The 27,948-nt window shown below is 36.7% G+C and overlaps 1 protein-coding gene and 1 long non-coding RNA gene across 2 annotated transcripts in view; one reads left to right on the forward strand and one right to left on the reverse strand.

Annotated features, from left to right (window-relative positions):
- Nucleotides 1-4,465: 4,465 nt before the first annotated feature.
- Nucleotides 4,466-27,948, reverse strand: part of pdia5 (protein disulfide isomerase family A, member 5) — a 65,130-nt gene continuing 41,647 nt past the window's right edge. Inside the window, exons 14-17 of the mRNA XM_051905436.1 lie at nt 25,081-25,211; nt 16,121-16,191; nt 7,368-7,502; nt 4,466-6,515 (exon numbers count right to left, since the gene is read on the reverse strand). Of these exons, the coding sequence (XP_051761396.1) occupies nt 6,435-6,515; nt 7,368-7,502; nt 16,121-16,191; nt 25,081-25,211 (418 nt within the window). The 3' untranslated portion in view covers nt 4,466-6,434. The remainder of the gene's footprint in view (nt 6,516-7,367; nt 7,503-16,120; nt 16,192-25,080; nt 25,212-27,948) is intronic.
- On the forward strand, nt 9,957-11,596 carry LOC127518579 (uncharacterized). Its single transcript, XR_007931595.1, has 2 exons — nt 9,957-10,254; nt 10,406-11,596. It is a non-coding gene; the product is annotated as an uncharacterized LOC127518579 (long non-coding RNA).

Below are 27,948 nucleotides of genomic sequence, written 5' to 3' on the forward strand. Positions count from 1 at the left end.
AACTGGGAGCTCTTCAGCCTAAAGTGACCTCCTGGAAACATCCACTTCACAGCATGCAGCGTGAGTGAGCCATGCATTGAAGATTGATGTTCTCTTCATGGACAGCTTGATGAATAGCTGGCAGTCGTAACGCTATATGTTTAGTGCAGGAGTGTCAGGGTGACAAGTGAAGATGTTGTCATTCATACTGACAGGATGTGGAGTGGTAGAGTGGGCTGACTGTGCACTGGTTGTACCTCTGAAAATACTGCAGCAACATATGGAGGAGTAAAAGATCAAGCTCAGTGGGTTGGGTAAAGCGGATATAGACATCACTCTAGGTAGGAAATGCTACCTCCCGCCAAATGCTCATTCATCCCTATAAAGCACCCCTGTAATGACTGATCCAGTAGGTCTCTGTAATATACATTTTATGGATGATTAAAAACAACAGCAGAATTATTATGCATTTTGATGGATGCTAAACTCACATCCTCTGGGTTTCTTTTTTCATAAAACCCAATTACTGCTCAAAAGTGTCTTTTCTTATTCTGCAGCTGAAAAAAAAATAAAATAAAAATAAAATCCTTTTTTGACTTTTACTGCCACATCTGTGAAACAAGGGGAGAATGAGTTTGTATTGATTTCTTGGCAAGCGGTGCATATCATTTTGATTATTGCTTTCAGAGCTAGGGTGGAGGAAAAGCAAAGATAATTCAATTCAATTCAATTCAATTTACATTTATTTGTATAGCGCTTTTCACAATATAGTTTCAAATCAGCTTTACAGAAAAATGCATGTTTCTACATTACAATTTAGAGTAATCTGTTGTCAAAGGTGACTGCGTCAAAGTAATCCATATGTCCATATGTCAAAAATGTACAGTTCTGAAATAATACAAATCATGTGGTTAGCTAATATGTATTAATTTAGGCAGAAACAATAATCTCATTAAAGCAATTAGCCTACAAGTTTTGATTATAATGATAGATAGAAAATTTGGCAGTGGTGCATGTTGATTCAGAGTTGGTGTCATCTAAAATCCAGAGGTTGGCATCAGCACATAATGGGGGTGTATTTATGCCATTGACTTCTGTTACTGAGAGATTTGTCCCGTTGACGTGTATTATTGAATATTTCCACAGGCTATTCATTTTCACACCACAAGCTGAAAGGACTGTGTTGAACTAACTGATAATTTCAAAAGGTGAAACAAATGCTCTACAACAGGGCAATGTCACTGGAGAGACAATTTGCACTGTAGTCAAATATTGACAAAATAATATATCAGACTTTAGATTCACAGTCTCAAAAATTTAATTATGGGTAGGAAATGAATGTACATATAGTATTGATTAACAGCACGGGGACTGTATCATTCCGTTTGCCTTCCACACACACTTTCTGTGTATTTAATGATATAGATTTTTTCAGTGACTCTCTCTGCAGCTTACAATTACGCCAGTAGGTGGCGACAAATGATCGTGTTATGAGTAAATCATTAATTCAACAGATTCTTTTAAAAACGCTGAATCATTCAGTAATGAAACAAGTGACTTTTTATTTATGAATCAGCCTTGAATCATTCACTCAAATGATTTGTTCACACTGATTCGTTTGGCTTGAAGCTATTATTTTTGGCGAAGCGACAATAGAAAACACCCGACAATATTGTGTCTAAAATGTAAGTTACTCGATATTAACTTATTGTGTGTACGACCGAATCACGGGTCCGAATAGACACCTAATGTCACACAGCAAACTCTTGCTCATGTGATAGGCTATATATATATATATATATATGTACAATAAATCTATAGCCTAATATTTAGGGAAAAAACAACAACAGTTAAAGATGCAATTGGTGATTCTCTGCAGAAACATTTTTGTTATGCTGGTTTAAAGGCTTCTCATATCCTGAAAGCAATCACTATGTTAAGCGGTCTAAATGAATTTTAATTAATATATATTGTCTGTGGAAGGCGTAGGATCATGAAATGTTCGTTCAATCATTGCATTCGGTCTGAATAAAATGATAGTATGTGTTCCCTGTCAGTCGACCTGTGTTTGCATACCACTGCGCAGCCTGTTCACGCAGACATCATACATCAACACCGCTTAACAGTTTAGTACTGTTACAGTGAGTACCAGTACTAAAGTTTTCTCACCGGTGAATGACACATGATGTAATCCAATAACGTTGTCTCTGGTCGTCTCACTTCTGGTCTGTGCGCGTTCATGTGTTTTGGAGGAGGCGTGGCTTTGGACAGCGATTTGCAGGGAGGGTATAGGATCATATGCTTTCGATGCTAGCAGGATAAAGTTAGCATTTCCCAGATCACCTATTACACATTTAACTTTGCTCAAAAGAAAGCATTATAATAAAAATATACACAAATCTGAAATCAACAGCATAACAATCTTAATTTAAAGGGATAGTTCACCTGAAAATGAAAATTATGTCATCATTTACTCACCCTCAAGTTGTTCCAAACCTGTATGAACTTATTTCTTCTGCTGAACACAAAAGAAGATATTTTGTCAGTAACCAAACAGCTGATGGGCCCCATTGACTTCCAAAGTAATTTTTTACATATGGAAGTCAATGGGGTCCATTTGGTTACAAACATTCTTCAAAAAAATCTTCATGTTCAGCAGAAGAAAGAAATTTATACAGGTTTGGAACAACTTGAGGGCGAGTAAATGATGACAGAATTTTCATTTTTGGGTGAACTATCCCTTTAAGTGTACATTTGTTTCTTCAATCTCGCATGTTCCTCGACTGTTGTGAGAACGTGCGTATAATCTGAGACGCCCTCTGTAACACATTGGGTATTCTTATAATTTAATTCAATAACAATATAATTTAATAACAATATTAACAATTCAAATTTCATAATTGGTGCATTACACTTTTATTATCAACTCGTTCGTTTTTCAGTCAAATGTGGATCTTGAAAGGGTTCTTCCCTATCTGAGAATAGGAAAACATCTCAATACCAGACAATTTTATGCCAGTATTATGTAGTTGCTATATTCTTATATTTGATGGATACAAAATTGTTGGCCAGCATTCAATCTGCACTGGCAAACAATTTCCTGGCGTTAAAGTGGTGGTTGACAGTCCATGTCTGGATTATGACAGCTCACTATATCCTGGATGTTTAAGGTCAGTGAGATAGGATACACATTATTAACTTTTGGCATCACCCAATTATACAGAGGAAAATATGTACTCTGTATTACACAGGTATTTATCTTCCATTTCTTTACTTTCATTTATGCTGGCATTTTCTTGTCCTCTTTTTACCCCTGGTTCTGACAAGTAGGGTGCATCCAGGCAAAATAATTGCCTGCACCCTCAGTAGTTTCCTCCATGTAATTCGGATGGAACCATCCCTCTCTCCAAACCATTAAAGAGTCACATATTGCACTTGACAACACATGCATTTCACCAGCAGGTGTTTCTCCACGGGCAGCAGTTTAAATGTCCAAAAGTGACTCATCCCTTGAGTTTCCAATCTGGCAAACAGCTCATGCCTCTTACAAGGGTTCCTGTGCGGTTTGATGGCAAAGTCCTCGGATCGTTTGAGATCATGACAGAATTAGTCCAGGAAGACTTTCGTAAACAGAAACACCTGACAGAAAAGTTTGATAAGAAATTACTCAGAAACTGCACAGTAGTGCTAGTTTTCTCAGTTTCATAAGGCAGTACTCTGTTGTAGCCATCATGACAGCATAGGTGCTAATTGACAGCAGGGGGAAACTAATTTTTAAGTAATGACATTTCTTCCACTATTTACCATGACCGTGTCTACAAAGAAAGACAAAAAAAGAACAGCTCCAAAAATAACAGGTTTTGGTCAGACGTCTCATATTCTTCACTCTGTTGGCTTCATTAACCTGACAAATTGGTTAATTTCATATAGTAGGTTAAAAGTTGATATCTAATAAGCATGTGTGCATGTATTGTAACCCCATTTCCAGAGAAGTGGGGGAAGGGAAAAAAAAAAAAAAAAAAAAAAAAAAGTTTACTTAAAGTATGTGTCACCTTATTGCAGACAATAGTTTATAAATAGAAAACAAAGTCAGCAAACTAACCCACATTTATCCTTTGGTGTTGAAGAACAAGTTTTATACAAACAAAACAAAAGCTCCAATGTGGCTACTAATATTTTCTGGGCATTTATTTAACATGATGTATTTATTCAACATGATGTACATCATGTTGTACTGGCCCATCCAAAGTCAAAAGAGCCCACCCAAGTCTCTATTACAAGATATTATAAGATCTTTATTTTAAAATATTCTGATATGACTTCAATTTAAGTCTATGGATTTTTTCACCATCATCCCCTGGGTAAAAAGTAATAGTGGAACTCTATTAAAACCCTGCTTGTCTTTTCATCTTAAAAAAAGAAAAAGTATGTTCATTACCAAATGAGAAGTAATATTAATATATTATCTGAATAATTTGGACAATGGTTCTTGGAAACGTATGCCTTTTATTTTGCATTGTGTTCATCAATGCAGCAAAACTGTACATATGGCTGGGCACAAAAAATAAAGGCGACAGTGACTTCTTGGCATCGTGGTAGCTCCCACATTCCACAAACCTTTGGGATAAGATAAAGCACACCTTTCTACAACAGAATAACTCAAAGGAACCAGATGAAAGTCCCTGACCATCCAAATATTGATGTAAATGTCAATGCACAAATGAACCATGTCTCGACAACAATGTCAAGCAGTGAGACAAACCTCTGCAAGAGTTCATTCATTACATCGGTCATTTTGGACCATTATTGAACATGTTCTGACAAGCAATCTGTACCCTTCCCCTCATTAGGACCCTTTTTACGATCAGCTACACGATACAAATTCAGCATTTGATCCTGTTTTACCCTTAAAGACAGTATTTGAACTTGAAGCCATTATCTTGCATATAATTGACATCCATGCATCAGCGTTCCTTGGCTCATGTTTTATTCAATGCTTCTTGCCGCAAATTTGGCAAGGAAATGTAAACTGAAATCCTGTTCAGTGATTTTTTTTTTTTCGTGTTCCATCTCCCAAAGACACATGTAAACAATTCATAATTCGGCGACATGAATAGAGAACACTCAACTGGATTGCAAATTACGATGAGCGCTAGTGCTCTTCAATTGTGTTTCGCTATCCCTGAGAACCTTATTTATAATGAATCGAACCAGCCTTCTGAATTATACAACAAAAGTTCAGCTACAAGACCATTAAATATGTATACTGCCTAGAGCAGGGAGTTTTCCACACACACACAATAGTGTAGTCGCCACACAGATATTGGGAAGGGTTGTGGTATTACTAAAAGTGGCAACATCTGGCAGAGAGCGAATAAAACGGATCCTCCGGCTCTACACTGTTTAAACCAGCGAGACGTGTTAAATGAGCATCACTCAACATGCCTTAAAGCAAACCATCTCCCTCTCGCATAAATGAAGACGTTATGATCTTCCGTTCCCATCATCAACTTTTTTACTTATGCTTAGAAGAGAAAATGTCCATGTGTGTTAGAGATCTAGAGTAGCATTGTAAATCAGAAGAGGGGTGGGTCATAGATTACATAACCAGACTAGACATTTAAACCAGACAAGACTTTTAAAAAAAAAAAGCAGAACATTAATTTACAATGGAACGTGAAGGGCCCAGAATTGCAAGAATTCCAGAATTAATTTTGAAAATAAATTATTTCGATCTAAAATGTTTTTTTGTTATGCATTTCCTGTTTTGTTACATCATTTTATTCAGTCACAACTGATAGTAAAACATGAGGGGGGGTCTTTGAATACATGTCCTTATATTTGAGCTTGTATTTTGGCCCTAGTACTGTATTTCTTGAAAATAGTAATATATTTGGACGACAGTTATTCAAACATTTAAGGCCACAAAGTTCAGCTACAACAACTTTCTCCATCTTTTTTTCCCCCTGCCAAAACCATGATGTCATACGGCATTTTTTTCCCTTTTTTCTGTTCTTTTTTTTTTTTTTTTTTTACAAAAATATTTGCAGATACAATTGTACACATTATTCCTCCTCGCTGGAATGGGAGTGATGGCAATGTATCCTGGTGATAACTGGTTTCCCTCAAGGAACACCAGCCACCCATCACACGTACGGGACCCTGGCGAGGGAGGGCCCAGTGTTGCATAGATTTCAGGTGTAGATTTCAGTAATGTAAGTCACAGTATTTGGAAACAATTTCACAAAATGTCTGAGGAAATAAAAACAAAAAGCAAAAATCTAAAGTGGTCTGATGGTCATACATTGGTATTATAAACATAAGGGCACAGCTGTATAAAAAAATAGCCTTTTTAGCTGAGGTTTCAAGTCTGTGGCATCAGTGCTGGGATGTCCCTGCCCAAGTCACAGTGCAATGATAGGCTCCTCCCATCTACAGGAACCACGCCCACACTATTAGAGCTCCTCCTTCCGCTTGCCCACTTTCTCTTGGTCCCGGCCCCTGAGATTTCTCATGAAACCAGTGAAGCCAGCTTCCTGTATGGTGTAGACAGTGTACACAGTTAGAAACAAGTTTACCTCATAATGTGAAAACAGTCACCACAGTGGCCCCCAAAAATATTTGGATGCTTGAATACAAATTTATGAAATTTATGTCGAATGCATGAATGTCATGAATGTATTTGATCAACCGAGACAAAATAAACCAAGTGGCATTTGCAAACAAATTATGCTAGAACTTTTCGGTCTCTCCAATGATATATGAATGAATGTATATGTATGAAGTCAGTTCTTTTCAAATTCACACAGGTAATTTAAACCAAAGTAACCATCGGTGCACTGTACTTCATCACATTAACTGTGGACATGTTTCACTAAAGGTGCAGTTACTCTAGAAAAGCGTGTGAAATTACTTCAGGCTCAGGATGATACAACGGGAATATGTTAGGCAGTGGTTTTTAATATTTTTGACTCAAAGAAAGGGGATCATTTTAAATTAGATAAGGATTTGATTGTTTTAATATTTTTATATATTAATAATAATTTATTAATTTAAATACTTTTAAGTCATCCTGTGGTCCCCTTGGAGGTTTTTTGAGGCCGCTTAGTCGGCTCCATTCCATTATAAAATAAAATAAAATAAAATAACTAGATGGTTGGAACTAGTGAAGTCTAATCGCACCTGAAGTTTGACAACCAGAATGATCTCAATCATTATAATGATACAGTCATTATAATTTCAAACCTATTAAATATTTTGCTTGAAAAGTGTGCTTGCGCTTTCTCTACAATAATGCAACTTGTTTGATATTTTGTCAAATGCAATAAAATGTTTTGTAAGTGTGCCACTGTATTATATACAAAGCACTCACATGAAAGAACACTTACCCCTCTTTCTCCATTGTATTTCTCGCTGAACTTTCCATAGTTGTAATAGTTGAATGTTGGGTAGCCTTCAACTCCTTCCTGTTTACACAACTCATGGTTTTGTCCCTTTGTGCAGTCCACTGCAGCATATGCAATCTGAAAGGAATTAAAGCATAATTATTTTCACATGAATGTTTTATCATAGACTAACTACCTTTATTCCACCTAAGTATGTTGTATCAGAGAAAGTAGTATTACTATGGCAATGTGATATCCTCCTGAGACACAGAAAAAAAAGAGTTTTTTTGAATTTAGTATTTTTTCACGTCATTACATTCAATGTAAAAAAGAATTTAACTTTGGTTTAACTTTAAAAAGTAAGTTACCCGGTTGCCTTAAAATTTTGAATTCATTGAAATAAAAAATTTGAGTTAATACAATGAAGGCAATAGGTTTAATGAACAGAAACTCAAAATATTATGTTATCTGAACCACATTAATTATTGAAGTTGATTTGACAAAAGAAAAAATGTTGTGATAAATCATTTTTTACAGTGTTTAGAGCATAAGAAACAAATGAAAAAAATTTTTTTTTTTTGAAAAATTATATTTTATTCATTTGTTATGCTAAAGTTGTTTAAAAAATAAAATGACATGAAATGACATGTATAGGCAAAAACAATGGGATTTTTTTATTTTTTATTCACCAATCAATTTTAGGCTACAGGATTTTTTTAACCAAACTTTGTTTAAAGATTCTCAACTATGTTATGAAAGATATAAAGGAAATTGATTGATATACCATTTTACTTTATGCAATATGTGAGCCCTGAATGTGCTCTTTACAGGATATCTAGACTGTGACATGTACGATGTCAGAGAAAATCACTAAAATATAATGTCCACTACAGAGGACAAAAGTCTATTCCTAGGTCCCAGGAGGCTATATACAGTACAAAGCTGTGGTAGCATCGATCAGGACTTTTTGGACACATAAAAGTACACTTCTTTTTTCAAAGTTAAAAATACATAAGGGCATGAGTTGTGCAGGATGTAGCATGTGGTGAGGAATTATGCTGTCTGATCACAGTTTCAGTTGAAACATGTTGCATAGTGTGTGGACTGAATTGAACAATGCTTTGAGTTTTTATCGGGTTCATTTACAGAGATGTAAAACACTGCTTAATAATCCATAAGGTTGCATGGCAGCACATTTGAATCTTCTTGATGACCACCGGCTTCTATATAAACCTTCTTCTGATATGGCAAAAACAATTAAGAAGGAATGACAGCAACATAAAAAAAAACCCTAAAGCTGGCAGTCAAAAGCACCTAAAATCAAACTTCTTTGCCCTTTAGAGTTTTAATGTGTGAAAACGTAACTGTGAAATCTAACAGCACAGCTGCTTTGGCACTGACTGAACAGTTTCGCTCGCTGCACCGCTACGTCCTGAATTTAGCCTGCCATTTTTTTTCTCTAGAGTAATGAAAAATGAGTAATATGCTCCTGTCGAGAAAAGCCATTCAAAGCAGCGTAGGAAAAAATAATAACGTAAACACCCTAACATTAAAACAAGAGCAGAGATTAATGCTTAAGATATCTGAGGATGGCAGTTAGTGAAACAAACAAGTGAACCATAAATGTCTCTTGGCGAACGGCATATTTCCGTCATTTTTTCTCTGCTAAATAAAGGTGCTGTCAAGGCGTATTTTGGCCCTGTGAACTGGTATTCATTGCATTTTATCACTCGAAAGGTGAAAACAAAAAGCCTTATTAACATAACTCAATATTTATCTTCATGGCAACCATGTTTGATGCTATACAATCACATCGGTTCAGCAGTCTCCTAATGATGTGCATACATCTAATGAAATTGCCATGTGGTATTCTTATTTTATTTATTTTTTTTTCACTTTTATTTTAACAAACACAAAACAAAATAACAAACTGCCCAACACACAACAAAGATAAACACAAAAGTATACATAAAATAATAACAACAAGGCATTGTACTATGAACAGAAATGTGCAACAGGACCAACAGAGAACAAGGAGAAAACAGAAGACAAATAAAAACCTCTGGAGGTATTCTTAGTCTTAAGACAAAAACAATTCCCATAAAAAAAGAGATGTTAAAGGATTAGTCCACTTTCAAATAAACTTTTCCTGATAATTTACTCACCCCCATGTTATCCAAGATGTTCATGTCTTTCTTTCTTCAGTCGAAAAGAAATTAAGGTTTTTGATGAAAACATTCCAGGATTATTCTCCTTATAGTGGACTTCAATGGCCTCCAAACGGTTGAAGGTCAAAATTACAGTTTCAGTGTAGCTTCAATGGGCTTTAAACGATACCAGACGAGGAATAAGTGTCTTATCTAGCGAAACGATCGGTCATTTTCGAAAAAAATACAACTGTATGTTTTATATAAACAAACGTTCGCCTTCTAAGTGCCTCCGCCAAAACCGCATTTCCGCATTCTCCAAAATGCTTACGCTGTATGTCCTACACCTTCCCTATTCTACTTACGGAAAAAAATGTAACTGGCGCTGCGTTCGTTCCGTAAACTGAATAGGGAAGGCGTAGGACATACAGCGTAAGCTTTTTGGAGAATGCGGAAATGCGGTTTTGGCGGAGGCACTTAGAAGGCGAACGTTTATATAAAGCATATACGGTTGTATTTTTTTAGAAAATGACCGATCGTTTCGCTAGATAAGACACTTATTCCTCGTCTGGTATCGTTTGAAGCCCTTTGAAGCTGCACTGAAACTGTAATTTTGACCTTCAACCGTTTGGAGGCCACTGAAGTGCACTATAAGGAGAATAATTCTGGAATGTTTTCATCAAAAACCTTCATTTCTTTTCGACTAAAGAAAGAAGGACATGGACATCTTGGATGACATGGGGGTGAGTAAATTATCAGCAAATTTTCATTCAGAAGTGAACTAATCCTTTAAGGATCTTGCTACACCAATCAAACATGATCCTCCCAGATTACAGCGTTTCATTGGAGGTCGACATGAATGCGCTTGTGATTATTCTGTCTTTACATTGACAGGAGAAAATGGAGACGAAAGGGAATGCTCATTTGGTTGCCGGCCAATTCTGATATTGATCCTCATGCGTTGGTGGAATACCCTCCTGACACTTGACTGATCTTGCTATTACCTCACCAATAAGTGGATGTAAGGAACATAAGACTCGTGGCCTGCGAGGAAAGAGGATTTCGTGCTTACGGAGGGTGGTTTATGAGATGGATGAGGTTAAAAAAGTCATTCACAAAGTCACAGAGATCCTTCTCAGACAGTAATTATCAACCTCACAGAGAAAGAGCTCAGGTCATTGCGCAAAGGAAATGAAACGCCAGTAAGCTCATGAATATTACAGAAGAAACTGAAATAAGTTATTTCTTTTGCATTTGGTGGTATTAAGTTAAAACAGGTCAACAAAAGAACATCTGAACCAAGACTAGGATTTACACCATTAGCCTTTTTGCACAGTTGAAGTATGTTGTATTTAATTGGACTGCAGCTTTACTATACACAAAAAGTTGTTTAATAGACAGGAAACAAAGTGAAAAGAGGCTTTACATTAAGAATTGGAGGCCTTGCGCTGCTAGAAGGCCATTCAAGATGTTTACTAATGTACTGTTTGTAAAGGAAATGAGCACTAATGAGAAAGAGGATGAACAGTGGGACCAGGAGGAGATAATTGGAACCAGAACTACAAATCATTCTACAAACAATCTAAACAAACTTTCTTGTTCGAGTGTCAGGGTCACGTTCATTTGCGAATTCATCTGTTCTTTTGCTGAACTGCTCTAGAATTCATTTGATGCATCAATGAATAAAACTCAATTGGAATGCCAGGGAAAATAAATAAATAAATAAAATAAATCACAAGGAGCAAAAATCTGATTGTTTGGAATATTCAACAAAGTTGTTTGTAGCTTGAAAAGCAACCCCAATCCAAACTACATCCACATGTGGTTTGAATGAAATGCAGATTTTTGAGCTACCCTAATCCTTACTGTATGTTCTGGACATGCCCTGTCCTTTCTTTACTACTGTTGCACAGATTTTATTTGAATTAAGGCGAGACAACTAATTTCTCGCCTTAAGGTCAACCTAGGTCAACCCAACACAATATTTACTAACTGTATTCCCCTTTCAATTTCCATTTCTGTATTCTTTATCTTTGTATACATCTTAAAAAAAAAGTTTATAAATAAATCATGAATAAAAAATTACATTTTTGGAAATGCATTTCAGTATGAGAGGTGAGATCGGATGAGTTTTTTCCATATATGTAACTCATTTTCACTCAGCCTTTCCCCATATAGAAGTATATCATTCACTATGTAGTGAATAATGGATGAGTGAATGAGTGAGCAGTTTCATATACAGGATTTGAACTAAGGAATAATTGATGACAGGCCATTGAAATATTGAAAAATTATGCACATCTCATGTGGTAATGCGGCCATGACACGAAGCATCAGGTGTGCATTAGTTTTCAATAATTCAACGGCCTGGAGTCAGTTATTCTGCTTATACCATGGCTACCAGAACTCAAGACACTGGGTCTTATTCAATAATAATTGCGTGGATTATTTCATATTTGTACACACAGGACAAATTCTCAGTCTAATTCACAACACGTGCATATGCACATGAATTTGTTCTTAATCTCGTTCTAATGTTAGTTAATTTGGAGTATTTTAAATGAGCGAGCGCGTGCACGAGGTTAGTCATTTGAATAAAACATGCCCAAACCATCTCCATATAAGGGCTTTCCGTACAACCTTTCCTTTACAGCCTTTCATCACTCTCGTCAAACATATGCCTCGTCAAACACAATAAACACCTTTTATACAGACCCAGATTACAGACCTCTCATTAGACAGTTGTACATATATGTAAATCTGCATCAGAGAAACCTCACAGCTGAAGCTATAAACAAAGACTATAGGATAACACAAGATGCATCACTCGTATTGTTTTGAAAGGGAAAAACTGCAACATGCAATATGGCGGAATAAGTCCCGCCTTCTAAATAAGAGCCAATCGCCAATTGATAAAGTCATCGCGTCACTGCAGCGGCCGTTAGAAACTCTGGTTCGTATAGAAACAGGACTGCACATGCGCATTCGCTTGATCCAGCCTGAAAAATACAGTTTTTTGTCATGATTCGAGCATTTAAAAACAAAATTTATGGGACAGTTGTTGTCAGATTTCATTGGTGATTTCAAATATGAAATTTATCGAAAGCTTGGCGAACAGCTTTGGAGAATTTGCTGTTTCACCATTCAAAGAGATAGGAGCTGCACTTGCATGAAATGCCCAAGAGGCATTTCAAAGATGGCCACCGAGTGAAATGACTTGTCTTAAAGGGACTTTGCTATAATGCAGCTTTTCTTTAACTGTATATGATGAAGCATATTTAAAATGAAATGTATATAATATAATATAATTATAGTCGTGTTAAGATGAAATATAATTTCTTAACACAATTATAAGGCCGCACAGAAAAAAAGCTTTTTTTTTTGTATGTGAGCTTTTAACTTTTTTTACATTTTATCGTAAGTTTAGAATAATTTTTTGTAAGAACGTTTTTGGTGAATCATGATTTGTTTGTGAAAACATTTGTATGCAGGTTTCACACACAAATTTGTGCTTACGCATGCTTAGTGAATGAGACCCAATGTTTTATTTCAAGACACTTGTCAGGTTTCTGTCCTTAAAATGCTCTTGTGTGTAGAACTAATTTCTTACATATCTCATCCCAAGACTCTGTTGATAATTCAAAAATATAATTTTAGAGCTAGTAACGAAGGCTTGAGCCATTGATATTCAGACTAATGCAGTTATAAAAGAGAGAGAGAAAATGAGAAAGACAATGTTTGGCGGCAGCGTTTCTACTAATAATGAAGCTGTAAGTTTAATTGCTTCAAAAACAACAATGTTACTACTGAGAAATGTCATGTAGATTTTTAGTTGTAAACTATTTTATCGAATAAGTTGTTCACAGGGCAGCACTGGCAACAAATTTCTGTGCGCGTGTATGTTTTCATCCGTGTGCAAGTGTGTGTTTGCACAGTGTATCCATGCAGAGAGAGAAAGAGAGAGCAAGAAAAAAAAAGTGTGCTTTCCATAGATAATAAAAGGTAATTTAGTGGGGGAAACATGTAAATTGTAATTTTTATCCTATTGTTTGTCATAATTGTTTGCTTGGTCAGTGTCTTTGTGGGTTTTTGGTTCATTTGCTTAGCTGTGTGTTTACTAAAAAAATAACAGCATGACTTGAATGTTTGTCAACAAATTAGAATCAAGCATTCAACAGCCCCGTGGTATAATATATAAAAATATGTGAATAATGTAATGCTTCTGGTGCTCATATGCCTCTTGATTGTAACTCTACGGACAGATGCAATGACTGACAGACAGAAGCAGAAGTTTATGCATGTGGGAAAAATAACTATGACTGTATTTTTAATGATGCTGTAAAGTGGCTCACTGTTTGGAAAAACCAGCAGATGGAGCTTCATGTTACCAAGCTTTTATTCTTCAGGCAATATCTGTTTTTAATAATATCTTTAAGGGCGTTAGCTCAAAATATAAGACAAAAAAACAAAACAAAAAAAAGAGATTGGCTCCATTTGTATCTTGGCAAAGTTAATTTCCAAATGCAGTTCATCTGAATGACGATCAGGCGCAAACTTACAGAGCTATAGGGAAATTGAAGAGGACTGACGTTGTGCCTGATGAATTACAGACATTTGCAAAGAACAATTCAACATCACTGTCTTATGGCCAATGATAAATGTCTGCTGTTAAAGAAGGAAATGTTTTAACAGGCCCCTGAAGATCCAAAAGAGAGCCAGCTACTTTCAAAGAAGTTTCGTGAGAAAGAGGAAAGATTTAGAGAATGATGAAATGTCAGTGCATAGACGTCTCAGATGGAGTGTTATTCAGAAAGACGTGTAAGAGTGGAAACATCGGCACTCGTCAAAGTGAATGCAATGTGAGAATTTAAAAGTTATGCCAAGCGCACACTACCAGACTGAAGCTTGTAAGCCCTTAATGTTCTAAGTCTTCACCTAGTCCGTGACAAAATGCCACAGATCATAGCCAAATCTAAGCACGTTGTGCATGTGAGAAGGGAAAGGCGAAATAAAGCCAAAATAAAAAACTATGTGAAAGAAGGAAGTACCTCCAAGTCACTATGATTCATTGATTACCCTATCACTGGGATAATGGGTAACACTTTACAATTTTGCAGGTTTGATTAATTAACATTAGTCTATGCAATAGGTACATACAATACACTACTTTTCAAAAGTTTGTGGTCAGTAAGATTTTTTTTTAAAGAAATTAATAATTTTAATCAGCAAGAATGCATTACATTGATCAAAAGTGACAGTAAAGACATTTGTAATGTTACAAAATACTTCTATTGTTCTTTTGAATTTTCTAATCACCAAATACATCAAAGAAAATGTATCACGGTTTCCACAAAAATATTAAAATATTAAGCAGCACAACTGTTTTCAACAATGATAATAAGAAATCATTTTGAGCAACAAATCAGCACATTAGAATGATTTCTGAAGGATCATGTCACACTGAAGACTGGACTAATGATGCTGAAAATTCAGCTTTGATATCACAGGAATAAATTCCATTTTAAAATATATTCAATAATTTATATTAAATAATATTTCGCAGTATTACTGTTTTACTGTATAAATGATCAAATAAATGCACCCTTACATTTATAAGAGACTTCTTCTTTAAAGAACACACACACACACAAAAAAAAAATCTTTCCGACCCCAAACCTTTGAACGGTAGTGTATATTTATAAATAAACATTAAACAAACCAGATTAATGAATGCTGTAAAAATGTTTATTGTTATTTCATGTTAGCTACTGCACTCCCTGTTAAAGGGTTAGTTCACCCAAAAATGAAATTTCTGTCATTAATTACTCACCCTCATGTCGTTCCAAACCCGCAAGACCTTCGTTCATCTTCGGAACACAAATTAAGATACTTTTGATGAAATCCGAGACTTTTTTATCTCCCATAGAAAGCAATGAAATTACCACATTCAAGGTCCAGAGAAGTAGTAAAGACATGGTTAAAATAGTCAACAAGACTACAGTGGTTCAACCTTAATGTTATGAAGCGACAAGAATACTTTTTGTGAGCAAAAAATAATGACGTTATTTAAAAAAATTTTCTCTTCCCTATCAATCTCCTACACAGCTGATGCAGTGAACACAGTGCAGAGCTTCCATGTTTACGTCCGAACGCCAGCTCAGTATTCCTATCGGATTTCATCAAAAATATCTTAATTTGTGTTCCGAAGATAAACAAAGGTTTTGTGGGTTTGGAACGACATGAGGATGAGCAATTAATGACAAAATTTCCTTTATGGGTGAACTAACCCTTTAATGTACATTACATTGTTAATGTTTATGGCAGCATAATCTGCTACACACTACAATATAGATATCAACAGAGAAAAACTACAAGTATGACGAGTGAGGTAGAGGACTGAAAGTCAACAGCATCAGACAGCAAAGAGACTATGACATTGAAGTCCTTGAGAATGTTCTGGAGATGAAAAAAGATTAAATTCTAGCATGTGTGAAGGCTGTCTGAATGAGGGAGAGAAAACTTGATTGCGCTTGACAGAACCTGGAAGTCATTTGAAAGCGTTTGTTATTTAGAGTGGCTGGAAATCTCCTTAATGGTGTTGAGCCTCACCTTGCGATCCTCTTTGAACAGCTCGGCTGCTGTGGTGAAATGAGGGACGGCATTCTTGCAGTGTGGACACCCTGGGGAAAACAGTAAGGTATAAGTATTCATCGAGCTGTCTCACCTCATAATGCAGAGAACAAACAGCAAGAGGTTATATATCCCAGCATACACAGATAGAGATGAATACTAAAGCAGAAGAACAGAAGACAATGACTGAATTCTTTAAAAATAAAGACATTACTCACATGACAATAACTTAAGCCAAACAAATGCACACCAAATCCATCACTGCCTGTGTCTAGCAGGTTAAAATGACAAAATTAATCTTAATATAGAGTGTCAAAAGTCGCTTTATTATTCACATAGGCCCAACCGGGGCTTCCCTGAGGCAATGTATGTCCATCAAACTTACTAAAGAATAGGCAAGAGTTTCTACCCTCATAACTCCTAAATTTTAATTTCCATCATGTTCTTGCGAGGTGGTTTTGATGCTGAGGGTTTTATTCTTATGAATTATGCATGGCATTTGGTGTTAAATGTTTCAAATGAACAACTTCCATCGAATAAACAGCTGCCTAAAGCTAAAAACTTGCCAAATGGCATGGCAACATAGCCATGGGACAACAGTCTCATTTACTGTGCTAGTTTAGGTTGTCACGCAATCTTGTTTGCACGCATTTGTGCTATTTTACGTTTTTAAAAGAAACTTTTTGAAGTAAGTGAGTTCACTTTGGAAAACTTGACTTTTAAATGGCAGTTAATGGCACGGTTATAATTTGCGGGGCAGCAAACAAAGGCCTGTTTGTGTGAGGAACAAGGCGTCTAATTTAAGACACACGAGGGTCATTATAAATAATGGAGCATAAAGTTGTGTACCTTCAGTTTTGGCTCATGTTGCCATTATATGAGGAGAAGAAAGGCTGGGCAGGCCTCCAGACTCATGCAAGGTCGATGCGAGTCTGTCTCAGTGCCCAGTTAGATACACTAATCAAGAACTCAAAGCGTGGGCAGAAGCTATATTTAAAATAACATAGCATAATCATCATATGCAAGAAGACATTTTGGGTGTGTTTCAGTCGACTCTAGTTTAGTAGCAAGTGCACTGTCCTAGGAACTATTTCTAGGGCGGTCCAATTGTCAAAATAGTTCCAGTGCACAGAGAACTTTTACTCCCTAGAAACTGTGTGCTGACTAGGCATTGACATCTGACATGAGGGATGTGGCTTGTGAGAACTAAAGCCCTCGAGTCTGCTTGATACCCTCTGATAAGAACATCTCATTTCAACTATCTCGCTTGCTCCGAAGTGCTACCACTGTTATCAGGGTCGCTAGGTAATATTTAAACCTTCAGCGGCATGCAAATACAAAGTCTTGCCCTGTCATTAACTAGAAAGTTGCTTCTACAGCAATGTAGGCTGCCCACTAACGTGTTCATCAAATGGTGCCGTTCACCAGAACAAAGCAACACTGCTGGAATCATTTAGTAAAGCTCTGCATAGCTCTGTTTTTAATCAGCACTATTCACACCATAATTTGTGCCATTAATCAGTTTTGATTAAGTCTTTAAAACCCAATACAAAAGCTACAAAAAAAAAAAGCTGTAATTAAAGGATCCAGTGAGACTGAGAGGTCAATAGATGTAGAGTATGACAATACAGTCTAATGTTAAATAATTATGGCATTGTTCATTGAATACATACTGCAATTATGTTACACGCCTCAGTTACGATAACAGAAAAAGGCATATTAATATGAAATTATGTTATCAAATGTGTGTATAAACAATACTGCACAGATTGAAAAAAAGTCCAATGACTGATGCAAATTCAGCACAAATGAGTCGAGTCACATGTTATTTAATGGGCAAAAAACATATCCAGGTAATTTTTCACAACAAAAATCCCAAAAAGTTAATTATAAATTTTAAATATATATATAAGGAATGTACATTATTAATGAATTATATATGTAGGTGAATGAGATAAGCCCAAAATTGCTAAACAAACACTAAGCTTTTAATTGCTATTATGCCCCATTTTACAAGATGTAAAATAAGTCTCTGTCGTCCCCAGAGTGTGTATGTGAAGTTTTAGCTCAAAATAGCCCACAGATCATTTTTTATAGCATGTTAAAATTGCCTCTTTTTGGGGTTGAGCAAAAACATGCCATTTCAGTGTGTGCCCTTTAAATGCAAATGAGCTGCTGCGCTCGGCCTAAGAGGGCGGAGCTTCACGAGCTGATTCTCCGGTGTCAGGATTCAGTCAGGACGCACTATAATGTCAGAAACTGCGAATATATGCTGCATGGAGATAGAACAGGTATAGTTTAGTTCAATTACGGTTATAACTTATATTGTCTTCTTGTTTTATCCACTATATTACTACAAGCCTATTGTACCGGACCCCATTCGACTTTACCGATGAGTTTTATGACGTTAATTGTACTTCACACAAAAGATGAAGCGTCCGTTTTCACTCTAGAAAATCACTGTAAGAGCTTAATAAAACACAGTGCAAGTGTGCATTGAAATATTATCCATAAACTCTCTCCCTCCCTTGCATTATCATCAACATACATCTCGAATTACACAGAAACACTCGTTACAACTAACAGTAAACAAATATATATATAAAGACCTAATGCCTTTTTGGGTGGTGCTTAATAAACTGGTAAATTTTGTATCCGCAAATCAACTCCGGTGAACTGTAATAAAGTGCTCACCTTCATTACTGCCATATCCAGTATCACTCTGGCGGCTATAAGCTGGATCACGAACAGTTTACTGATCTATCCTTGAGTAACAACTTTTTAGCACAACCTCTGTTTTGTATTGTCCCTTTGTACTGACATTCGTTCACAAAGCAGTCCGGTGTGAAATGATTCGCGCAGACATAAACGAATTTCGGTAGAGTTGAGGGAGCATTTTCTTTGAAAACAAAATTAATCCACCTCATCTTCAGCGGCTCAGATTTCGGGAGTAAATGGAGAGAGCTATGTGGATTAAACATCCAGCTACAGAACACTTAAAACACTTGGGAGACGTTCTCGTCAGTGCAGCAGTGGCGGACTGTGAACTCGCTGTGAACTCGCTCAGAGCGGTTCTATGTTAAAACTGCAGTGTCTGTCAACATTCGTGGGTGGGGCCTATGGCTAATGTGACGTCACATTGCCAGGGATCTAAAAAAAAAAAAAAATGGCTTGTTCTGAGACACTACTTATGATTTATGGGGATTAAAAAAAAGGAGTGGTTGGATTTTTATCATTATAGGGTGGTTGTGTACACACACTGCCAACACACATTTATAGCCAAACACCATGCAAAAGTGAATTTTGCATAATAGGTCCCCTTTAAAGCTGCAGTCCATAATTTTGCCTCTTTGTCGCCATCTCTGTTTGAAACCTGCAATTGCAGTTGTTTGCGGAAATATTATCTTTATGTGGGTTGTGCATCGGCACGGCTCCTCAGCGCAGATGAATCTAATGTTTGCTGTCAGTCACCACACCGGTGTGGATACTGTACTTCGGAATCACAGACTGTAGTCTTGGAAGTATGACCAAAATAAGAATTTTCACCGGAGAATGTCATCTGACACTTTTGTTCTGACTAACTGAGGGAAAAAAAAGCATTATCGCGCTGCCAATTGTGATTAAATCTAATGATCGCTTAGCTCCTATCACATCAAACTGTGCAAATTATTATTATTGTTATACTTTGTTCTCAAATTGTTCATGTTAACAACATCAGCATTGCGTGACTGTGTATTTACAGGTGCTGGTCATATAATTAGAATATCATCAAAAAGTTGATTTATTTCACTAATTCCATTCAAAAAGTGAAACTTGTATATTATATTCATTCATTACACACAGACTGATATATTTCAAATGTTTATTTCTTTTAATTTTGATGATTATAACTGACAACTAAGGAAAATCCCAAATTCAGTATCTCAGAAAATTAGAATATTACTAATGACCAATACAAAGAAAGTATTTTTAGAAATCTTGGCCAACTGAAAAGTATGAACATGAAAAGTATGAGCATGTACAGCACTCATTACTTAGTTGGGGCTCCTTTTGCCTGAATTACTGCAGCAATGCGGTGTGGCATGGAGTCGATCAGTCTGTGGCACTGCTCAGGTGTTATTAGAGCCCAGGTTGCTCTGATAGTGGCCTTCAGCTCTTCTGCATTGTTGGGTCTGGCATATCGCATCTTCCTCTTCACAATACCCCATAGATTTTCTATGGGGTTAAGGTCAGGTGAGTTTGCTGGCCAATTAAGAACAGGGATACCATGGTCCTTAAACCAGGTACTGGTAGCTTTGGCACTGTGTGCAGGTGCCAAGTCCTGTTGGAAAATGAAATCTGCATCTCCATAGAGTTGGTCAGCAGCAGGAAGCATGAAGTGCTCTAAAACTTCCTGGTATACGGCTACGTTGACCTTGGACCTCAGAAAACACAGTGGACCAACACCAGCAGATGACATGGCACCCCAAACCATCACTGACCGTGGAAACTTTACACTGGACCTCAAGCAATGTGGATTGTGTGCCTCTCCTCTCTTCCTCCAGACTCTGGGACCTTGATTTCCAAAGGAAATGCAAAATTTACTTTCATCAGAGAACATAACTTTGGACCACTCAGCAGCAGTCCAGTCCTTTTTGTCTTTAGCCCAGGCGAGACGCTTCTGACGCTGTCTGTTGTTCAAGAGTGGCTTGACACGACAGCTGAAACCCATGTCTTGCATACGTCTGTGCGTAGTGGTTCTTGAAGCACTGACTCCAGCTGCAGTCCACTCTTTGTGAATCTCCCCCACATTTTTGAATGGGTTTTGTTTCACAATCCTCTCCAGGGTGCGGTTATCCCTATTGCTTGTACACTTTTTTCTACCACATCTTTTCCTTCCCTTCGCCTCTCTATTAATGTGCTTGGACACAGAGCTCTGTGAACAGCCAGCCTCTTTTGCAATGACCTTTTGTGTCTTGCCCTCCTTGTGCAAGGTGTCAATGGTCGTCTTTTGGACAACTGTCAAGTCAGCAGTCTTCCCCATGATTGTGTAGCCTACAGAACTAGACTGAGAGACCATTTAAAGGCCTTTGCAGGTGTTTTGAGTTAATTAGCTGATTAGAGTGTGGCACCAGGTGTCTTCAAAGTTGAACCTTTTCACAATATTCTAATTTTCTGAGATACTGAATTTGGGATTTTCCTTAGTTGTCAGTTATAATCATCAAAATTAAAAGAAATAAACATTTGAAATATATCAGTCTGTGTGTAATGAATGAATATAATATACAAGTTTCACTTTTTGAATGGAATTAGTGAAATAAATCAACTTTTTGATGATATTCTAATTATATGACCAGCACCTGTAGTGTGTATTAGCGTTACCTGTAGATTTCAATTTCTGTACAGTCTAATCTCTAACGTTAATTTGTCATACCATACAATCCGCCATCAAAATTATGAGTTTAATTATTGCAGCTGCTGGGAGAAAAGTCTATAAATGATCTGCCTCACATGCGATATATAGCCTACTAGCTTGGACTCGTTCTTCATGTAAACAGACGTGATGCAATGATGCAAAGACAAACGGCGACATGCTCGAATTGCCCACGAAAACCCACCAGAACCACCCGAATTATAAAACATTGTTACAAGCTTACCGCTGTGAATTGGGCTAAGGTAAGGAGATAGTTTTGAACACTGGCTGGTTATGCACATGCTCAAAAAATTATTTTGGATAATTTTTAACCAAAAAAAAAAAGGTTACAGACAGCAGCTTTAAACACAAATTATTGGCCAGGAAAATTTAAGTAAATGCACTACATAAAAAGCCATTGCTTGTTTAGAAAAACATCAAAGACAGAATTAAGTTTTTGGCAGAATATGGGAAGCTGTTTGTGGAGTGATGAATCACAATGAAACACGAGTTGCATGGTGATGCTCCAGAGAGGTGTATCTGAAAATGTGGTGAGAAATATAATAAATGCATCTCTACCACAGTGAAGCATGGAAGAAGAGGTGTCATTGTGTGAGGAGCCTTTTTAGCTGCTGGTGTTGATGAGCTACTTCACTTTGAAAAGTCATTTAATGCTTTGGAGTACAGGAGAATATTGCAGAATGGCTTGTTGGAAAGTTATCTAAAGAGAAATGTTTAGGTGTTATTTTTCAACAGGACAATGCTCCTGCCCAAATTGCAAAGACATCCAAGAGGTGGCTTCAGAACAAGTCTATCAGGCTCATGTTTTGCCCTGGTCAGAGTCCAGATTTGAACCCTATAGTGAATATCTAGTCTCACATTAAACGTATTACTCATTGAAGCCATTAACATTGAGTAGAACACTGACTCTTCTTCTTGTAAAACTGTCTACAAGTTGGGGACGGCTATTCCATGCTAAGTTACTTTATCTACAGTTTTTGTGCAACTCTTGCTAATTTCCTGACCAGTGATTTGTGATTCAAATGGTTAAGAATAGGGCTGGACGATTAATCGAAAAGTAATTGAAACAGAAATTCAGAACCTCTAATCGACGTAATTTTCCCATGTCGGTTATTTCTGTTATTAATCCTGTAAATACTTTCCCCTTAAAAACATACTACCGCGTGTGTAGTCACATGACTCTGCCCAGTCCAGTCAGTGTCATGGAAACAACATGGAGGCAAACTCAAACACTGAGTCAACACACACACACACGCACACACACACACACACACACACACACACACACACACACACACACAGACAGACAGCCCGCGGGCAGCGAGCCCCTAAGCGAGATCGCTTTCACTTGCATCTTCACTAAACTTTGTCAATTTTAAGGCTTGCCATTTTGGACATTTAAGCAATTTTAGAGCATCGGATGTGTATTACATTTAGCTACTGCGCTGATGCACTGTGGCACACGAACACTCATACAGACAGTAGCTGCACATCACGTGAAGATCACACGCACAGAGAGGAGTGCAGAAACTGCAGTGCAGTTGTCAACGCTGTCCTGTGATTTATCTCTGAAGTAGCTTAGTTATAGTTATAACTATAGCTTAGTTAAACTCAAGTTATAGCATATGTTTTTCTACTTTTGAAGTAACAACTTACAACCCACAGCTTCACATTTAATAGAGACGGTATGACTAATTCACACACGCAATCACTCTCTCATTAATGCATTCAAATAAATGTACTGGTACTGTGCTAATTTATCTATATCTGATTTACAACAATCAGAAATCTGTAAGAAATGTTACGAATCATAGATAAAATAACCGCTGAAAGTGAGCTGTTACATCAGAGCACTCTTTCAATAGGGAAAAAATAAATAAATATTCCACCTTTAATAGTCAAGAATATTTACAGTACAAACCTTTGTCAGTGAATTATGAGGACAAAAAAAAAAAAAAAAAAAAAAAACAAAGCAAAAAAACTAAAACAAAATAATCGTTTATTAATTGTAATCGAGGTAAAATGTTCAATTAATCGAGATTTTGATTTTAGGTCATATCGTCCAGCCAAGACCATTAAAAGATGAAAGATAAAACCACTAAATATTTTGCCATTTTTGGCTTGGCCCATATACAGAAAATGGGACCATTATGGTTTTTTATATTATGACATTATATTCATGACAAATTAAGCACATTTCCCCTTCAATTTTCATTGCTGTAATGTATCTAGAAGTATATTATCAAGTATAGAAATTAGTATGGCCAAGTGCTGAATTCGGAACCACATACTACCATACTACTCTTGCTATTTCTGCCATAGAAAGATGGTAAACATAGTACGAGTAGTATACTAGTTCAGTGACAGTTTCTTGTTTTATGTCGTATTGGCGCAAACTTTACACCACAAACAGCAGAAAACATGCATCAAATTACAAGATCAGTCTCCCTGACTATTGCTGTGATCTTGAGATTTGTTTACACACAAACTCAGGCACACAGCAACGTAGCATAGCAATTCTTGACAACATGTCAACAAACAACATGAAGGAAGAAAGAAGAAAATGAGACGGATGCCAATAAGGATGAGACAGTATTAGGGGAGACGTGGGCAGCAATTTGATGTTTTGGTTTTGGCTCCTGCTTTCCCACTGTCTAGCCCTCCTCTTGCAATTTCATTGGCTGTTGCTCATCGCTGCTCTCTTGCTAATGACAACACACAGACCTGACGACTGGTTGGCCAGATTTCAAAACAGTTTGAAATGTATTGTAGCATCTGCGCAAATTGGAAGAGAGTCACAACGATTTGGCTACGATCTGGGGCTTTTTGTCGCAGATGTACAATATAAAAGGGCAACAAGCTTCAGTATTGACATACTGCAACTGTCTTAAAGTATTATATATATTTATTTACTTCATTATATTGGTAAAACATAATTTGCATTACAGTAATGAAATTGGGATGTTTTCATTTCTTTATATGCCTTTTTTTTTTCTTTGCCATGGTCACAATTTTCTTGTTTATTGAGGGGTTTTTGTAAGGCACTATTCTTTGTAAAGCTGCTATGGAACAATATGTAATATGTAAAAAGCACTATATAACTCAGATGAATTGAAATGAATTGCATTAAAATGTGTTTGTGTTCACAAATAATAGCAGAGGAAGAGATTTGCAAGTAATCAATCTCCCTTTGCTTCCTTGAGCCTAAACATTTAAAATGGCTTTTACCATATCAGCGATGCAAACATCATATTAAACTGTTATGGACTATTTTTAATATTTTAAACGTTGTAAAATATTATATGCAGGAAGCTATGGTGCCATTTGGCAGATGTTACACCACCTGCACATTTCAGTGCTCCATATAATTGTCGTCACACATGATGTTTTAGGAGGATGCAACAAAATTCCGCTTCGTAATGTTAAAAGGTTTAGAAGACGCCTGGATACGTGCTTTGAGCCAAAAACTACAGCTGCAGCACTTTTGAAGAAAAAAACAAAAAAAAACAAAAAACACAAGGCTTACATGGAGCGTAGAACATGACCAAGGCGTGTTTCTTCTTTTTCAGAGATTCCCTGAAATCTTCGGCTCCCAGGTGGCTCACGCTGGACGGCATCTCCTCCCACGACTTCTCTGGAGGAGGTGGGGCCTGGGGACTGAGAAAAAAAAGAGAGAGCCTGTGATTAAATAAGTAAGCTGTTAGGCTGAGATCTCTGAAACTAGAATACTCACAGCAAGCCAGGTCATTATGTAATAACTACACAAATTTGCATTATCACTTTAATATACTGAATAAAAAGCCGACGTAATTAGACTTACACCCATGAATTCAGCAAAACTGATTGGCTCCAAAAGTATTTAGACACCTATGCCACAGAATTTTATTAAATTACATTAAAAAAAGTTATTATGAAATAGTATATATACTGTATACTACATATGCATGACCGTTTGGGGTTAGTATGATTTTTTTTTTTTTTTTTTTTAATTAATACTTTTATTCAGCCTAGATAACTTAAATTGATCGAAAGTGATAGTAATAACTTTCACATTGATACACTGAAGTTTTCTATTTCAAATAAATGCTGTTCTTTTGAACTTGCTATTCAAAGAATCACGGTTTCCACAAAAATATTAAGCAGCACAACATTGATAAGATAATAATAAAAAAATGCTTCTTGAGCAGAAAATCAGTATATCAGAATAAATGCAGCCTTAGTGAACATAACACTTCTTCTAAAAACATTACTGACCCCAAACTTTTAAACGGTATAGTGTATATATGTGATTTGAGCTTTTGTTATTTACTGCAATGACAATATACTTTTTGGGGCCATTTTAAATATATATAGGGTCTAGAACCCTTTTTACTAGGAGCACTGTAGCTCCTTACTGAAAATTTAGGAGCAGAAGCAGAAAATTTAGGGGCACACATTAAATCGACCTGCAACGCAATTATTCACATTTTTCCCCATTTTAACTGTATTATTGACAAATGCTTTGGTAATAAACAGACTTAACTTACAGAAATTACAATATGCCATTTTACAGGGATATCATTACAGTACAAGAATCACAGCTTAAAATGTACATCCATAGATGCAAACAAAGCATGTGGTATGGTCACCATCGATCATGAACGAGAGATAAGTGGCGTCCTTAATCTTCTCATGCGTCTTCTGTTTGAGTGAATCTGCAATAGCGCTAATGAACTGCGCACATGCTGTGTCGCTGCTGTATGTAGGATTCAATTTTACGCCGTTGTTTTTTAACAATTCAATTTGACCTTGAATTTGGTGAATGGTAGTTCTTCCTTAGCTATGAAATAAGCTGTGTTAAATTTCACTATCATCTACTGACTGAATGTTAGCTTCCTGCCTGCGAAATGCTGTTGAAAGTGGCGATGCAGTTTCATTAATGTATCTGTCTGGGCATATTTTATGCTTCAAGCTGCTCTTGTGCTTAACCAGTGTGTCATGTTTACACTTTGCGGTGGCGGTTGCCTCTGCAAACTTGTTTTTCCCGGCATGTTTTAGAGCACATCGAGAGCAGAAGAAACAGTTTGTGGTGTTAAGTGTTTTTGCAATATTAAAGCCATGTAAACTCCCTTAGTCATTTCTGTCAGAAATATTGTTTTCTTGCCTTTTTTTTTGATACAATGGCTTCTTCTGACTTGTCATCTGATTTTTCCTTCTCTGCAATTTGTTGCTGTAGAGGGCCTGGCTCTGATACCCGATTAGCCTACTAGCTTAGCTTATATTATTTTAGGTATGTTTCCAATATCTGTTTCCAGTTTGTTTTATTATGCAATACATATACGCATTCTTTTTTTTTTTGTATTTCAAGCATGTTGTTTGTGCACTTAATGTAATAAACATCATACAATAGTGAAATAGGTTATAATTAGTCAAGACATCACATAACAACATTACCACCTGGGACCTAAAGGAGACCCGATTCCTGGGGGCGGGGTGGACTCGATTTCTCATGACACCGAACCCTCCCCCTCACACACACAGGCCTACACTGGTGGACTTGCTCCCTACTAATTTTTTCAACATGAAATAAAAAATAAAAAAAAATCCATATTTGCAGGTCACACATGCACGACTTATATAAATAGTCACAGTCTGGAACACAGTCTGTATATTAGGGCTGCTTGATTATGGCAAAAATCATAAATCACAATTATTTTGGTCACTATTGAAATCACGATTATTTAACACGATTATTGGTGGGCGATATTTCCAGGCAGATGTACTAACAGTGGTATTCAGAATAATAGCAATCGAATTTAAAATAACACTACATAGTCTTCACTGTATACATTAAATATAGATTAACCCTTATTAAAGCTACAAAAGCTGTTAATTCAACAGTACTGAGTGATTTTTATCTTTGTCTTTTGTCGTTTTATTAACATTAATGACAGACTGAATTGGGCTGCTGTCACTTTAAGACCGAATGCACAGATCCAATACACTGTAACACACGCGTTTTCTTTCTAAACTGTTTACATTAACTTAAGACATAACCGACTGTGTTTACAAGGATACTTACCAAAATGACATTTTGACATTTTTGTGTGTAGGCTATTTGACCGTTCAGACGCAAATCCGAAGTCTACAGTATACTTTGCTTATGCGCGTTCCGCCCCATCTCGGAGCGCGTGCACAGAAAGCCTCCTAGCGCTTAATGCACTTTTAATAACGCTGTTATATCAGGCACGTCCCACAGTTTAGCAACAGTAGACTGCATTTTATAGCACTCACTTATTCGGCTGATTTGGATGTTAAGTCTGGCTTGGTGAGGAACGAAAGCACACAGCTGAATGTGGCACCAGCACAATAATCATTTTACCTCAATTATCTTGTTTTCATAATCGTTGGAAGC

The sequence above is a fragment of the Ctenopharyngodon idella genome, chromosome 9 (assembly GCF_019924925.1).
Source record: "Ctenopharyngodon idella isolate HZGC_01 chromosome 9, HZGC01, whole genome shotgun sequence".
In the NCBI taxonomy this organism is placed as follows: domain Eukaryota; kingdom Metazoa; phylum Chordata; class Actinopteri; order Cypriniformes; family Xenocyprididae; genus Ctenopharyngodon; species Ctenopharyngodon idella.